This window comes from Diadema antillarum, unplaced genomic scaffold, assembly GCF_040938485.1.
Source record: "Diadema antillarum isolate AM-2024a unplaced genomic scaffold, OU_Dant_1.0 seq00000446_RagTag, whole genome shotgun sequence".
Classification (NCBI taxonomy): Eukaryota; Metazoa; Echinodermata; class Echinoidea; order Diadematoida; family Diadematidae; genus Diadema; species Diadema antillarum.
This window is the reverse complement of record NW_027271420.1, coordinates 46,489-63,713: the sequence shown is the minus strand read 5'-3', so window position 1 is coordinate 63,713 and position 17,225 is coordinate 46,489. Positions and strand designations below refer to the sequence as shown.

General features: G+C 37.9%; 1 protein-coding gene across 1 annotated transcript in view; it reads left to right on the top strand.

The window, feature by feature from the left end:
* LOC139732751 (scavenger receptor class B member 1-like) overlaps window positions 1–17,225 on the top strand; it is a 50,395-nt gene that overhangs the window by 19,245 nt on the left and 13,925 nt on the right. Inside the window, exons 5-8 of the mRNA XM_071643599.1 lie at window positions 393–596; window positions 1,868–2,009; window positions 3,275–3,344; window positions 16,925–17,106. Coding sequence (XP_071499700.1) covers window positions 393–596; window positions 1,868–2,009; window positions 3,275–3,344; window positions 16,925–17,106 — 598 coding nt within the window. The remainder of the gene's footprint in view (window positions 1–392; window positions 597–1,867; window positions 2,010–3,274; window positions 3,345–16,924; window positions 17,107–17,225) is intronic.

Sequence of the window (17,225 nt, the reverse complement as noted above, 5' to 3'; positions counted from 1 at the left end):
GCCGGATTAGCAGTGATTAGCGATTTATCGATCGGTTTTGGCGGCTTTGTTTGTTGAGCACAATATGCGAAGTTGGCACGCCGTCGACTGAGCCGGATGTGCAAACATGGCACATAAAAAGTTAAATACAATTCAATGGTACCAATAAGTTATTAAGTTTTTGTATAATTCCATGTTCTTGATTTCTTAATGTGTGGCTTTTACCACAGCATTTAGAATTACAATGTAAAAATATGCAATGTAAGCAAAAAATGAGAGCTTACACACAATCTGCACTTACACACTACCAAACAAAATGTGTGCATAAAGCCACTTATTACATAACATGTGTTGCATTTTGTCAGTCATCAATGTCATAGTTTGTTTTGTTTGCTTATTTCCTGAAACAATAGACTGTGGCCTACTTTGTCAGAAATTCTGGTTTCGTGGTTCAAAGTTTAGCCAATGCTCTGATGAACAGATTGGGTGAGAGACTAGCTGTAAATCTCACTGTACGAGAGCTCCTCTGGGGCTATGACGAGCCACTCTTCGAGCTCATCCAAGATATCATCCCCATACCTGGCTTTGATCAGGGCAAATTTGGCTTCCTTATTGGGGTGAGTGTTATCCCTTTGTCCTTCTTCTCAGAATAGCTTCCACATCTGACTAGCACCAGTTTTCTGTCTTTCATTCACTACCACACGATGGTCCTGTCCACGATAGCAACAGTGCATTCAGTTTATGCATTGAATCTGCATCTTTTGGAGGTTTTTTTTTTTTTAGCACACCCGAGCCTAGTGGCTCAAGGGAGCTATTGCGATTGTGTCTTGTGCACTGTGTTTTAATTATTTCACATTTTCATCTTCATGAAAATGGGTAGCTAGATATTGACCAAACTTCAAGAATCATCAGTAAGGGGAGGAGATTCTAGTTTATATACATGGCAGTGGTACCCTGGAGTGCCCTTTGGTTGGACCAAAATGCTCATGATTAGAATGATGTTGCCCAAGGGGCTTGCAGCAATCCATGAATCTCAAAATTGTTTAATTGCCCCATACAATGTACGGAGTGCCATGAAAGGAAAGTGTGCTGCATTAGGTGAGTGCCAGTCTAAGGATATGAATACAGTACTCCCAGAAATTATACATTTTTATAGAGTTCCTTTGCCTCAAATGTCTCTTGTTACATACTTACGTCAAACCTCCTACAAATAGTAAATTGAATCAATATAGATATCTACCTTGCTTTTCATTTCATATACTACTATTGATGCTGCAGAGCCAACTGGTTCTCTGATAGCAGGTATTACTAAAGAGCTAAGATTAAAGGGACTGTACAGTATTGGTTGAGGTAGGGATTCATGTTTTGAACATTCCTAAGTGAGATAATGAAAAGCCTCTTATGACATATGAAAGAGCATGTAGTCTTAAGAAGGATTCAACGTTTATTTGATGAAAATTGGTTTTCAAATGGCTGAGATATCCAAAAAAGTGCTAATAATAAAAGGCGACATGCCCCAACTTTATTAGGATCTCTTTGTTTCACTTTGTTTTTGGATATCTCAGCCATTTCAAAACCGATTTTCATTGAATAAACCTTTGATACCCCTTAGAACTGCATGCTCTTTGATATCTCATTGAGTGGTTTCTGAATATCTCGCAAAATGTTAAAAGCTAAATCTACACCTCGACCAGAACTGTTACAGGGTGTGTACAGTACACACCCTTTAAAGTGCATGCAATTGAAATGTGAAATGGTGCAAAAAAGGATGAAGAAACACTTAAGCATGTATTGCCGTTCAGTTGCTAACCACACAAGAAAGAGTTTTTTTGTACACTCATACAAAGTGCCCCTCTGACGTGCTGTTTGGTTTGTCTCCTCTTCATAGTTCAATGCTACAACAGATCATCTCTTCACAGTCTTCACTGGTAAGGAGAATCAGTCCATGTTAAATGTGGTGAATAACTACCAGGGAGAGCCGCTCTTGCCCTGGTGGTGGTCAGAGGAGGCCAATACTATCAGAGGAACGGGTGGGTACTCTCTAGTCTTCACGCATTCTTGCCCTCTTGTATCCAGTGTCATGCCTGACCTGTCCATAGCCACTATCAAACTGGCAAAACATTTTGTTTAACTTTGAAAAGTCTTTGCAAGGTTTGCTCGTCCATCCACACTGGCAGCCACACTTTGTGAAGTTTCAGTTCGTGCAGTATGGGTTACTGGTGTGCATGCGCTACACAGAAGAAAGCATTTGCCATCTGACAACTATGATTTTGATGTAACAATGCATGCCTGTACATCCCATCGAGCACAAGCTTTGGAGACACCGCCCACAAAAAACAGGTGGTGGACTGATCACATGATCAACTTAATAAAGTTTCTGTTGCGAGCATTTAAACTGCACAAACTTTGAGGAGAATGGCGTGGATTTTGGGTAATTTCCCTAGTTTGAATAAGAAGTTTCATGAGAAATTTCTTGAGAAGTTTTGGGGAAGTTTGTGGTTTCACTTGCAAAACTTCAAGAACCCTTAACTTTGCAAACTTCAACTTTAGCAATGTATTGCCAGTGTGACCAAAGCTACTGGATCATTCATGTTTTCCATATGTGCGTGTGCACTTCTTGCCATACCGAGATGGGAATAAAGCTGTTCTACTTTTAAAGTGTTGATTTCCCCAATGTTTGGTGAAAGTAAAAATAAGACAAATCCTCTATATGGTGTAAGAGTGCAATATTCCCTCATGGAGACCATTGTGAAACAATGGAATTGTTTGCCTGCAGCTAGATTTGTGATATTTAGGCACATGGGAGCTTGACTTAAAAGCTTAACATGGATTGAGGATGGACTGATTTTGCTACAATGCGCATTTCCAATTGACACCTGCCTGAGTTTACTTGGGACTCAGCTTTAATGGGTTAATAGGGATTAGGCTGTGATCTGCTGTGGAGGATGGGGCAAATATTTAGCAAACATGTGCCTTCAAACTGTGAGAGTGTGGATCCACACTGTTCTTATCTGTACATTTCATCCAAAGCCATACTGTGATATGGATGCATCAGAATTCTAAACATTGGTTTATAATGTCATTTCCAGTTGAGAAGATCTTGGAGTGGTCTCTTTCACCTAATGTTTTTGATGTAACGCAACTAATTGTTTTCTTTTTTTAATATTTGTTTAATACCACGAACTTTTTGCAGGTGCTGTGGTTATGAAACACAAAAAAGCTCCTTTTGAATCTTTTTGATGCAATTAATCTTTATTGAGATTCTTAGAGTGACCTTTCTAATTTTGTTGCACAGATGGAACAATGTATCATCCATACAGGACCAGAGAAGAAGACATCTACCTGTTTCATCCAGATCTATGCAGGTAATGTGATTAATTGAGATTCTCATGTGGAACTATTTATGCTGTTCATTATTTGGCACCAATGACAATGCTTAACAAGATTTTTATGAAGGGTGAAGATCATGGACAGTGAACTTTGAAATATCTCATCGTGAGGTGATGCTTTTTACCCTTCAATGATACAGGATGTATAACCAAGAAAGATTTCAAGTATTAAAGTATTTAAGTACTGGTAAATGGAATAATACAGGGAGATCGTGTAAACCAGAAACCCATACAACTGTCTGCATGTCTTTACTCCCATGTACCTCCAAGGTGGTTTAAGTTCAGTTTATAGGTTGCACAAAATGTGTGTCAAGATATAACCAGTACCTTCAAGAGTATTTTATTTTGATGTGTGTAGCCAACATTGCATCTCAGAAATTCAGAAATTTGTGTGTCCAAATTGTGCTGAGAACATTTGAATGCAATATTTTAACAGTCGGCCACTGCACACTAAAGTTGCATGAATTTGAGCACTGCAGATAGAGAATCCAAAGTTAATTACAACCCTGGCACATGCAAATTATGTTTTAGGTCTGCCAAATTAATAGATGCATGGCACATTTCCAAATTAGCACCTTGTTTACATGCAGACTGGCACTATATGAATCTAAAGTGATAAGTACCTAATGAATTCACAACAAGCTTCACAAAACAAGATGGTGCCCCTCTTTGTTTGCAAGCCTGATTTTTTTTTTTCTTTTTTATTAGGAGATTGCTATATGTGACCGTGCATCACAAAACCAACAAAAAGTTGTACACCCTTATTTTATGTGAAGGCTCAAAATGGGTGAAATGGGTCAACCCAGTCAATCTTGACTTTTTCATATTTTCTGAAAGAGCAATTCTTTTTCTACATTATTTTACAGTTTGGGATTGTGGAATGAATGGGAAATGCACTTTGCAGTTTGTCAAGAACACTTTTTATATGGTAGTGTCCTTAGGTATGCTGTAGAAGCCCCTTTTCATCTCTCAAAAGCCCTTTTCACGGTCTTTCTTTCAACTGTAATAACTTTTGAAAGGATAATGCTACTACTGTACTTTGAAAGTTGGTATTAGTCATGGATAGAATGTGTTACTGGTAACCGAGCATGCTCAATTTTAACTTAGTGCTAAATCTAATAATCCCTTCATTGTTGTTGCTTTGAAGTTTTAAATCTTTTTGGTTTTTTTTTTGTGTCCCATTCAGTTGTATGGATTGTGGCTTGGCAAGATTAAGTGCTTGAATATACCCTATACTTCAGAACCTCTTTTCTTGGTGCACACTTTTCCAGAGTGTGTGTTTTCTTTCCAGTGTTAAGGTAGGGTAGGAGAGTTCATTTGAATTGAGTATTAGATCTTTGCAAAGCTTAAAGTCTGCTCTTTCAGAATCTGCCCTAAGCTAAAACTCCATGTCTGATGACTCTTTGTTGGTTTTCTGATGCAGGGTCACTCGTTTGACAGTGCCATTGTAGTGAAAGGTTTCAATATATGCCTTGAAAACTGTGTGAAGCCCATGTAGATGTCGCATAGTTCAGAGGATACTTGATTTCACAATGTGGCTATATTTAGAGCTTGTGAAAGATATCTGTCTATCTAAGAGTCACTGACTCTGACCTGTACCTTTGAAGTGCCTTGTGTCTGACACCACACAAACCTGTGGGGTAAAGTTATCATGGACTGTGAAGAAAACTTGCCATTCTGGTTTGCATATTAAGAATTCTGAACTTATTTTATGTAGGGGGCCTGTTGCATATTATTTTTAACCTGAGAAAACTCAGGTTACTTTTTAACAAAGCTTTTTGCTGTTTGAAAGGTGCTGGCAGACTCATGCTTACCTGAGTTTTCAGCTCTTACCTGAGTTTTTTTTTTTTTTTTTTTTTTTTCCAGGTAAAAAAATGGTTTGATGTAAGAGGCCCCTGATGAATGAATGCACTGCTAGCGTGATGAGGATTTATGCAAGATGATCCTCTATGGCACGTGCATTGAAAAAGCTTCAGTTCTCTCAGTTATGGGTGGAGAATATTTGCGGCAGTTAATAAATGAACTTCACACTGTGTGGAAGTCTACACATCAATTTGATGTTTTTTTTAATGTCTGTATAATTTAAAAATGATTACTTGTAATCTCTATGGTGTTTATGTATTGATGAGCAGTGTCAACCCACACAATGGGCATGGTTCAGACAGTTATCAAATGTACACCATTATTTAGCATACGTATGTGGAGACCCAGTTTACGATGTCACCCCATTCAAAAGTTTGCGGAGTGGTTGACCCTATATTAGTTCTTATCATTTTATTGTGATTACATCCAGGAATAATAATGACTGCATCATCCACGTGTAAAGTACAAAGGTTATTGTCAAGTACAAGTGTACTTGTCCTATTGCAAGCCACCATCACCTTTGTTTTGAAAGATTGTGCAACATCTCTAGATATTACTGCCAAAATGCTGCAGCGACATTGCTCAGGTTATTTTAGGCTAAGTCCAGGCTATTTATTCCCATGCAGAAAATTTTCACCATTGTGAAAAGGAGTAAGCTAAAACATTGAAGTTTCAAGGAGTAATGATAAAAAGTTGAAATTTATGCTACAGGGACAGTAATGGATGAAAGATTTGCAGAAATTTGAATCATGGTAGCACATAAGGTGCTTAAAAAACATTCCTTTCCAGTGTTTCCAGTGAACATCAAAGAGACAAAAATAAAATGTCATAAGGAAAGTTCGTTTAGAGGATGAATTTCAAATGCCATCTAATTTGATACAATGCAAGTGATGTGTGCTCCAAAATGTGTAAAAGGTTTTTTTTTTTTATGTTCTTGATCAGTAATGGTCTGCTAGAATGTGTGGAAGGTGAGCTTATGACACACCAATGAGTGCTAGAACCTCTAGGTCTCTTGATTTCTTAGACAGAGAAAAATTATGGAAGATTTGTGTGCATGTGACTTGATTACTCATAAGGGATGTATCATCTCATCTAGTAGCATACTAGTATCATGACCAATGCATACTTGGAGAACAATGTCTTGTGTGCCATACAGTTGTCACAATAGGCTAGTAGTTTTCACAATAGCCTGGTTTTTAACACATCCAATGTGTATGCATACCTACTAAGGGTCATGACTGACAGCCAAAAACCTTGCCAAAGGCTTGCCCAGTATAGTGAAGAAAACTAGTGCAATTGTTCTAGATTGTAAATTCAGTTGAATCTTGTGAAGTCATATATATGGCTTGTTTGTGACTAGTTAGTATCACCTTGTACACGTGTATGCCATCAAGAGTTCAGAGCATGTCAGATGTGTTCTGTTTCTTCACTAAATGCTGACTACAGGGTTTCTTCAAAGATTTATAACATAGAAGTTGCTGCAGGGATTGTGTGTCTGTGTGTGTCTGTGTGTTTGTCATTCTGTGTCTGTGTCTTTGTCTTTGTGTGTATGTTGATGGTGGGGTGGGGGGGGGGGGGGGGTCTCCATGGTAGATATACTTGTTACAAAAGGTTCCCGAGATGTACTGCAGCTTCTGCAGTGTAGAGATAACAATCTCTCCTTAATGAGCCTATAGATGAGTGTAATATCAGGTGTTTGCATTGAGTTGTTTCTTCAGTTTCTAACTCGTGTACGTAGTAGGGTGTCCTTAACTTTTGTCAACAAATGCTCAAAGTTTACTTAGCTATCAAGGGGGCAGAAACTAGGTCATCATCTAACCTCTTATGACTTCTTGTAATTTGAAAAGACCAGTGTATAGAGTATTGCATTCAAATCAGGTACATACAAGAGGGTATATTTTTAGCTCAACCAAGCCATTCCGATCATTCATTGGCCGGCATCTGGCAGGCGTGCGTTGTGTGCCCCCAAATTACGGAATGCATAGAAATCTTCTTCTGTAAAACTGGGATTTACTGAGCTAAAATGCTAGAAGTAAGTATATTTTTGTGTCCAGTTTCAAATCTGTTCTTGTCAGATCCCAGCATTATTGCCAGTGTGATAGAATAGACAAATGGACACCACGCTCTCATCCCCCAGATGAATGTGTGATAGTCAGATGAGCGCTAGACTCACTGGGTGTCTTGGTTATTGTTGTTGTTATTGTTGTTGTTGTTATCATTGGGGTTTTTTTTTTGGGGGGGGGTGAGGAGGGGTGGGGAACAAGTTATTTCCTGGTAATCAAGAAACTTCTTTTTTGATAGATTTGTCCAACAACATAGCAACAGCTAATGTATGCAGCATTAATTGTACTAGTGCATCTGAAATTGGTGCTGTGTCAATTTCTTGTTACTATGTACTACTTTTCAAAATGCTTGTAAAAATATCAAATATTTGTGTTTCATATCCCCATTCGCATCTTTTCTGAGTTGCCACATTGACTTTTATATATCTACTAAGTGTAGGCATGCAAAAATACATCACAAATTCACCTACAAATCATGCACACATTGTGTTAGAATCTCTGACACTGTGTATTTATTCTCATACCGCTAGCCAAGAATCCTACGCACCAGCCTCTATGTAAAGCCCCTGTTACACTTATATGATCTGGACCCTGATCTATCCCGATCTGCAAGAGCAGCAAAAGTGTATAGGGATCTGAACCATCGTAGCAGCAGCGTTTAGAGGGTGGGATTTGAGAGGGCATTTTTTTGGGTCGGTAAGAAATTTTGAACAGGTTCAAAACAAGGTCTTTCTGAGCGTAGTAACATCTGCACAAGAATGGAAAGTAAACTAGACACCGACGTGGTCCAGCTGCTGTGTCGCTCTTCCTTGATCGAGACATGATCTTCCTGCTTCAACGCCGCTCTCACTACATTCTCTACTCTCACATAGAATCAAGGCCCGTTCCTACGACGCTCTCAGTACGCTTCATTTCCGCTTTTTAATAGTTACGCTATTTCCATTTTCGCTACGCTAATCCTACACTTTCCCAGACTCAATTACACACATCTTCTGCTCTCGCCACTTTAAAAGGGATGCATCCAATTCACAGCCAAAATGTCTCCCAGAAAAAGATCAAACAGATCGAGAAGCAAAACTGTTGAGGAGAAGGCGGGAGAACGTTGTCACTGCACCTGTCAGGGCAGAATATGAAGAAGAAGGAGCACAAATTTTTGAAGAAGAGGAAGAAGAGAGGAAGACAAAAAAGAGAAGAAAGCAGGGAAACAGCTACCCACAAGGTGAAGAAAGAGAGACTGGACGTGATGCTAACAGAGGAGGACATCACAGAATTTGGAAGAATATGAAATCATCTACAACAGGAAGCAGACAGCCTATAAAATCAAGGACATCAAGAAAAAGCCTTGGAAAGATCAGCACATCTTTGATTAATAATGAATTGCTGCAGAAGAACCATGAGTTAAGGAGCCTCTCTGAGGTCCACAGTACCAGTTTATTTCTTTGGTTCCTCATGCTAATAGGTTGACTGATTGAGGATCGGCAGTAGAATCGGGATTCATCAGGGCACATCGGGCACTTTTCAGCTCTCTGGATGGGGGAACAGCGTGATGAGATCTTATGGCTTGTTCAGAGCATAAATACAGCATGCATAGATTGTGCTGTACTCAAAAAGTCAGTTAGTGGGTCTCGGTACTACACATTCAGCATTGCAGCCGTCAGTACAATACGTAAAGTGCCGAAGATAAAGAGAGTCTGGCCAACTCAGTTTTTGGCTTATGAGTTTTGAAGCCTGTGATTGGTCGAAACTGTGTGTGATTGACAAATTGCCTTTCATCAACATTTAAGCATATATTGAAGGGCAGTGTGTCAATCAGTTGCCATACAAACAACTTGGCACAAGAATGATGTATTTGAATAACACAAAGACCTTTAATGTATGCTTTGCATGATTACGTGCCATATTTTGTGCAGGAGAGAAATGAGACTTGTAACACAAAGACTAGGGCTAAAAGACAGCACTGGTACACTGTAGGACATGTAAATTTATGTCATTTTGTCAGACATAACTTTCTGGAAAATTTCCTGTGATGTGTACACTACAACACATACTGTATATGCCAAATATTTTGCAAGTTTTTTATTTTTGTGAATTTCGTGAGTCAGCTTCTGTTTGGAAAATTAAAGATACAGTATTATGTGTGTATAATTATAAATAATGGCTGTTATCCCCATATTAATGTGACGCACACATACATTTTTCTGTTCCGTACAGTACTCCATGATTGCGAATTAAACCACTATTGAAATCGTCAGGAAGTCCCAATTCGCCAAAATTTAGACTTGCTAAATATAGCATGATATACAGAAGATGATGGCATGAATGGTTAATGACACTGTGTACATTGTACAATGTATTAAAGTTGATCATGATTGCATGCAAAATGTGTGATAGGCAGCCTTTGAACTTAAACATATCCCCATTATTTGATCTTTCACAATGTGTTCAGATTTAAAAGATAGTGTATTATAAGTTGGACACTGTCCATAGAGTTTAATCCTGAGTTTGCTTTTTTGTTTTTCAGAAAGTCTCTGAACTCTCTCTCTCTCTCTCTCTGACTAAAATATTCAATAGATTAATGGAAATACATATTTCTTCCCCAAATTCCCTGATTCTGTTATTCTGTTCTTGTACATTTGGTTTTCAGAGTCCACAGCCATATGATACATGATAACCTGTGCTATTATGATTTTGATGTTGCTGATTATGATTATGTTCATGGTTATTATTATTGGGTTTTTTTCCCTTGTCTTTATTGTTTTGTGGTTCACACTTTTCACAGAGTGAGACTGTTGGATCTTTTCTTCCATTAAGTTAAATAACTCAGGTTTTGAAAGTGACTTTAATAATGTTTCAGGAGAGAGTACATCCTGAATGAGGTCAAGCTGGATTTCCTTCAGTTCTAGTTGTTAAGGGATGTCATGAAATTAACTTGTTTTAGTCACTGTGATAGTAAATTAACTGACAGTGTCAGTGAATATATTCTGATATTTTTTCCATTTACCAATGAAATGAGACTGGATGATTTTGTGATTTGTACATTTGAACAACTTTAAATTAGTTATACAGAGGACAGAGTTTCAGAATTAATGATAGTTGGGATGAAGAATATTTTCAAAATTTACAACGGATTTCAATGAACAAGGATGATGACATGGCAGGGTCACCATGAGAATGCATGAGTTTGGGCTCAACGAAGCAGAACAAAAGGTGAAGACATGCATAGAATTTATACACAGGTGAACTCGCAAGCAAGCGGTATTGTAATAGAATTACACTGCTATGAACATTTCTGGAATATGTGAGCCTCCTATGTCATCATACTTGTTCTATTGTTTCTCTGCTTAAGAACCACAATAAATTCCACAAATCTATGCATGGAGCTGTTGATTTATGTACTACATGATGTGAAATTATGAAAATCTTCTGGAATGCCCCTTTAAGTAATTTTGCTGCTACAATTATCTTGAGGTTTACTACTTCTTAGTGCTGCAACAGTGAGTTAAGTTCTGTGTGTTACAAGTGATAGACTTCAATTAAGGTTTCTGTGCAACTGTGGCCAAGGTTTTGCTGTAATAAGAGAATATCCCTAAACGTATAATGTCTTGAGCAAAGAGGGAAGAAGAGAGAAAAGAAATCTACACAATTGACAAACAGTGAACATGAGATACATGTACTTCAGATATTAACCTATGACAGTCATAGCTCAAAGATCATTGACATATTTACATACAATATGAATCACGACACAGATATTCTGCCCTCAGTCTCTCAACTTCAAGAAGTCAATGACAAAACAGTTGTAGAATATTATATATCCAATATTTATGAGTCACTAGTTTTTAAGTTTTATGGCCTTACATTGTGCTCACCATATGACTGAAATTGCACTATTGGTAGAATGGTTACATTGTTGTGGGCTTTTATTTACATGCACAATGTACAATGTAAGTCTGTCAATGCTGCATCCACCTGTTTTGCTTCTCAATTTCGCAAAATTTGAGCTGGAAAGGAAGTTCTGAAAAGAAATATAATGTAAAGTATATAATGTAATATATTATATAATCTATAAAAGTGACCAATAATGATAATAATAAAGATATTTAAAAAGATAATAATAATGATAATGATAATGATAATGATAATAAATAACACTTATATAGGGCATTAATACATAAAAGATATTAAATTACAATACAACATATAGTTACCATTGATATACATATATATAACAGAAAATTTGGATTGAGTAAATAGATATGTTTTAGGCATTGATTTAATGTAATCTACACTTCCAGCATTTGGAATATAAAGAGAGAGTTTGTTCCAAAGAGATGGAGAAATGACAGAAAAAGCCCTATCACGATAATGGGTACAAGACCAATGAAAAAAAAAAAAATATCCTCTTTGGGGGCACAAAGAATATGCTGTTGTAGATTATCTATTCTCTTTCAATAAATCACTTGGTCCAGAGTGTACACTGTGATAGGCAAACTTCATGCTTTTCTCTAGCTGTTGTTCATGTTATTGCTTTCTCTTCAATACTAATTGACCTTTGACACCGCACCAGACATATCTCGAAGAAGTGCACACTAGGGAAGTGATATATTATAGATATGTATGACTATTTTGTGGTTGAATATGTCTCATGTCATTTTGTAGTCATGTTTTTATGCCTCCGCCATGAAGTGTCGCCTGAAGCATTATGTTTTCGGGTTGTCTGTCCGTCCGTCCGTAATCAATTTTTGTGGACTGCGTAACTAAAAAATGGTTTGAGGTATCTTAATGAAACTTGGCATGTGTATGTATGAGTGGGCAAAGTTGTGCCTATCAACTTTTGGATGCACATGCTCAAGGTCAAAGGTCAAAAGGTCAAGGTTAAATGTGCAAAATCTCACTATTTCCCCCATATCTATGCAATGCCTGAAGGTATTTTCTTGAAACTTAGTGTATACAAGAACTACCAAATAAAGATTCACCAGAGAGAGTTTTGGGTCATGAGGTCAAAGGTCAAGTGAAAATGTTGAAATTTCACTTTTTTTCTCAATATCTCACAAATATTTCAAGGTATCTTCATGGAACTTAGTACATATGCATGTACTAACTGGCAGTGATCATCTAGGGAATTTATGGTCATGAGTCAAAGGTCAGGGGGTCAAAGGTGAAGGTCAACTCATCAAAATGTCACTATTTCCCTTTTATCTATGCAATGCCTGCAGGATGTTTCTTGAAACTTTAGTGTATGCATGTATTACCCAATAGAGATTCTCTTGGAAGTTTCTTGCCAAAAGGTCAAAGGTCAAGTGAAAGTGCAAAATTTATCTTCTTCCTTAAACTTATAACAGGGTCAAAAGTCAGGTACAAATCCTCAAATCCCCAAATACCTGCACTCTTAGACAGTATAGCCATTCATCGATCAATTAAACCTAGCTCAAGGAAAGTGAACATTCAACTTATTTGTGACAAACCTACCATTTTGATATTTTGCCAATTATGTGAACTGTCATCACACATTGTCAAGACATTGTACTATAGACCTATAGACCTGTTAGGAGAACCATGCATTATGGCGGAGGCATACCAGTCGCCATAGCGACATTTCTAGTTGTTTGCTTGTTTGTTTGTTAATGCCTCCAACCTGAATGAATCTGAAGCCATAATGTCTTCAGGATATCTGTGTAGCTGTCTGTTCTACCCACATGATGTTGTCATGATTAAAAAAAGATAGTTCTTTGTATATTCTATTACCTGGCCCAGGCATGCTTTATGAATTGTGAAGACACTGATTACATGTTGAGCAAACTTTTTTGAGGTCAGAGGTCAATGAACTTTGGCTAAACATGGTACAACCATACTAGGTCCATGGTACAACTGTATTATAGTTATGTTTTAGATGTACCCTTGTCAAGGAATTTCCAGTAATGTTATGATTGGAACTCCTGGGAAGAGTAAGAATAAATAAACAATTGTCTACATGAAATGAGAGGAATGAAAAGGTAAAAGGTTCTCCTATGATTTTATACTACTCCACAAAAGGAAGTCATGGGAGTCATAAGGTCAGCCAAGAATTCTGTCTTAAGTTGTGTTTCGTTTGATTTTCTTTTTGCATCATCATGCAAATTACGAGACAGTTGTGAGAGCATGAATATAATTGACATGTCTTGAACTGGTTGACTTCATCGATGCGGGAACATAAACCCTCTTTTGAACACCCCACCACGGCGCATTTCGATTATGGCTCATAACTTTTGTTCCCTATGTCTGTTTGTGACCAAACTTGGATGGTAGATGTCTCTTGGGGAGTTCAAGGTCATCACAAGGTCATAGGTCACAGACAGAGGTCACAGACAGAGGTCAACGAACTTTTAGGGCCCAATGTTAAGTTTTTGCGGCACGTTTCGATTATGGCTCATAACTTTTGATCCCTATGTCCGTTTGTGACCAAACTTGGATGGTAGATGTCCCTCGGGAGTTGAAGTTCATCACAAGGTCAAAGGTCACAGACAGGGGTCAATGAACTTTTAGGGCCCAATGTTAAGTTTTTACAGCTCGTTTCAATTATGGCTCAGAACTTTTGATCCCTATGTCTATTTGTGACCAAACTTGGCTGGTAAGTGTCCCTTGGGGAGTTGAAGGTCACCACAAGGTCAAAGGTTATAGGCGGGGTCAGTGAACTTCCGGGAGTTAGTATTAATTTCTTCTACGCAAATGGGCGAGACACATTTTGGCACTTGCCTTGTTTTTGGATGAAAAGGCATTCATATTCAGTTGTTCAAGCTAGAATCTACTCTGTCCACGATCTGTTCTGTCCTTTAAAATCAAAGATCCCTGTGAGAACATTCTGCACACGACACATACTATGTGGTTTTTCAGCCTGAGGCTGATGAAAGCTGCTGCAAGAAAAACTTTGTTAGTGAAGCAAAATATGTAACATCTGCTAATAAAATTGTTTCATGCTAAGTGATTAGAGTAGAGGTGAAATTTTGTAGTCATGGCTTAACTGCTGTTGTTAGCAAAGTGATTTGACTGGAACACATCTATTGATTCAGTATGATTAATTTCTTTAAGATTTGTTGACATTGACATGCCCCCTTCCCCCCCCCCCCCCAAAAAAAAAAAAAAAAAAAAAAAAATAAATAATAATAAAATAAAAATAGAATAAAATTTTCCTCTCATTTTGTGTCTTGCATGTACATTGCACAATTTCCAGATGCACTTTGAATATAAAGTTGAATAAACTCACAAATATTTTCTTTGATGAGAAATAATCTTCCTTTGAGAGTGAATGTGATGATACAGTGATAGCAATTATTATCTATAAGGCATCGACATTGCCTACTGATTGATTGACATTGTCAGCATATATCATCCCGAAGTCTGTATGGATTTGAAGGAAACTAAAATGTCCTTTTCTGCCTGGTCACAAAGTTACGAAATTGAGGTACCGCATGGAGTATCATATTCAACTGTCTTTGGGTGCATTTGAGTGTTCTTCTAGAGCGAACTGTACCGTACCATACTCCGAGCCAGAGGAGCACTCAAACACTTCTAAAGTGTACGGTACCATACTGTACCGGGCCTTAAGTGGACCACTTCCCTGTGTGCTCCAAAAGGGTACAAAAAGCATACCAAAAGTTCGCATGTGAGAATGCAAGTAGCATGCATCCACGTCATATCGCAAAGACCTCATTCTCTTTGTTCGGGACATCTGTAAGTAGTTCAAGCGCGCCAGGTGAATGACCATTTTGCTACTAACTGCATGATCTCCACTAAAAATGACTCATGAGGTACACTTTCTCAACAGAATGCTCCAAATCTGGCACAGTATGGTACGGTACACTTTACATCACTTTGCTTTGGTTTGCTTTAGAGTGCTCGAACACGCCCTCTGTGCTGAGTTCTCCTAATATCCTTTATATCAGCTAAGTATGACGGCACATTGTGCCCAGTCTGATGTAAGCTTGTACTATTTTGAAGTGAATTGTGTAAGCAGGCTAAGTAACTTGTGAATAAGCATGATACTATCAGCTTCAAACAGGCTCCTGTTAATTGACTTTGTGACCTTGTGTTGCCCTACCTGAATATATTTGCATTCAGTCTGTGCATTTAGAGTGAACTTGAATGGTATCAACCTTGATTCAGCAATTACCGGGTAGTGCTGTCCCCCACCAGGAGTGGGACATGCTGGTACATCAATATTTGTGTGGATCTAAGCTTATCAATTCAGAGTGAGGTCAGTGCTGACCTGTACAGCAAGTCCTGGTTCTTGAATAATTGAGGCAAGGATGTTTGTTTTGGAAATCATTTCCCATTTGTCAATACTTGTATCATGTTGGAGCTTCAGCAGACCAGCCTGTTAAAATATGAAGACCTAGGGGGGCATTTCATGAAGGAACTTGTCGGATAAAATGTCCGACAAGTCAATTATATCCGACAAGTTCAGAGAAATCAGCCAATCAGACTAAAGAATTTCTCAAAACTTTTCGGATAGAAGAGACTTGTCAGATATTTTATCCGACAAGTTCCTTCATGAAATGGTCCCCAGGGGACCATTTCATGAAGGATTTGGTCTGACAACTTTGTCGTACAAATTTGCTCTAAGCCAATCAGATGCAAGGATTTCAGTAGCTTTTAACAGTTTGTCAGAAGAATCTGACAAAACACTTCATGAAATGCCCCCCCCCCCCGTCCAATGTGAACAAGGCCGTGTTTCATAAAGCTGTTCATGAAGTTACACAAGACTTTATGAGCAAAAGTGTGTTTCCTAATCATTGTTAATTTCAATATCTAAGTTGAAATTTGCAGATGATAACAATTATTCTTATATTTAACACACGTTTTTAGTTGAAAGTCTATTTTTGCTCAAATGTAGATGAATTATTGAGACACAGTTGTACTTTGTTGAAATGTAAGGAAAAAAAAATAGGCACACATTGGCACTGCATATTCCAGGTGTTTGTAAAGTCATGCCTAACTTTACCAACAGCTTGAATACCAGGTATGTCTTTTTGATGATGCACTGCATTAAGTTCTGTGAGGAGGTTCATGAATCAAGTCATGGCATTGTAATGTTCTTTGGGCCATCTTGATATATTAATAAGTGAAATCACAAGATGTAGACAAATTGTAACATTACAATAAAAGATAATAAGCAGTTGTATGCCATCTGAAACAGCAGAGAATGTGTATGCAGCAGAGGAACTATCTGTACTTGTTTCACATGAAGTGTATTGTCACAATTTGCTGTGAGCGCTTCTAAACACCATAAAAAACTTGAAAAATTTTGTTGCTTCACTTGATATGCCATGCAGTATTTGGAGTTTTTCCCTGTGGCCATGTGTTAATTGTGAATAGCAGCTATCCCGCCTAACTACTGTATGTACAATCATAGTTGTGTGGCTACTGACTAGCTGCCTGGTCTTCACAATTTAAGTGAAAATAAAGATCATGAGAACTTTCTCAAAAGCAATTAATAATTTTGTGGAGTTCATCGAAGTGTGAACAAATAGGTCAAGACATGATCGTTGCCATGTTCCTTTGTGAGTAGGTTGAGTCTTTCTTCTTTTTTTTTCTTCTTTAGAAAAAAGAAGATAAAGTCTGTCATATTTGGTCTTGCCTGTTTTCTGTTTGTAGGTCAGTGAGGTATCTATACCACAATGACACTGTCTACAAGAAAGTGCCGCTGCTGAAGTATGTCTTGGCACCATACACCTATGACAATGGGACGAGCTACCCACCAAATGCAGGCTTTTGCAGCGGTGACAAAGATCTTTGTGGACCAAGTGGTGTAATGAGGCAAGATCCATGTCGCTATGGTAAGTTTTACCTCTTAGTTTTGATCAACCACAAGTACATCACTTCTAGTTCTACATACATTGGTGGTGAGAAGCATTCTAATGATGTAAATAGATAAATAGCAACAAAAATGTTAAAA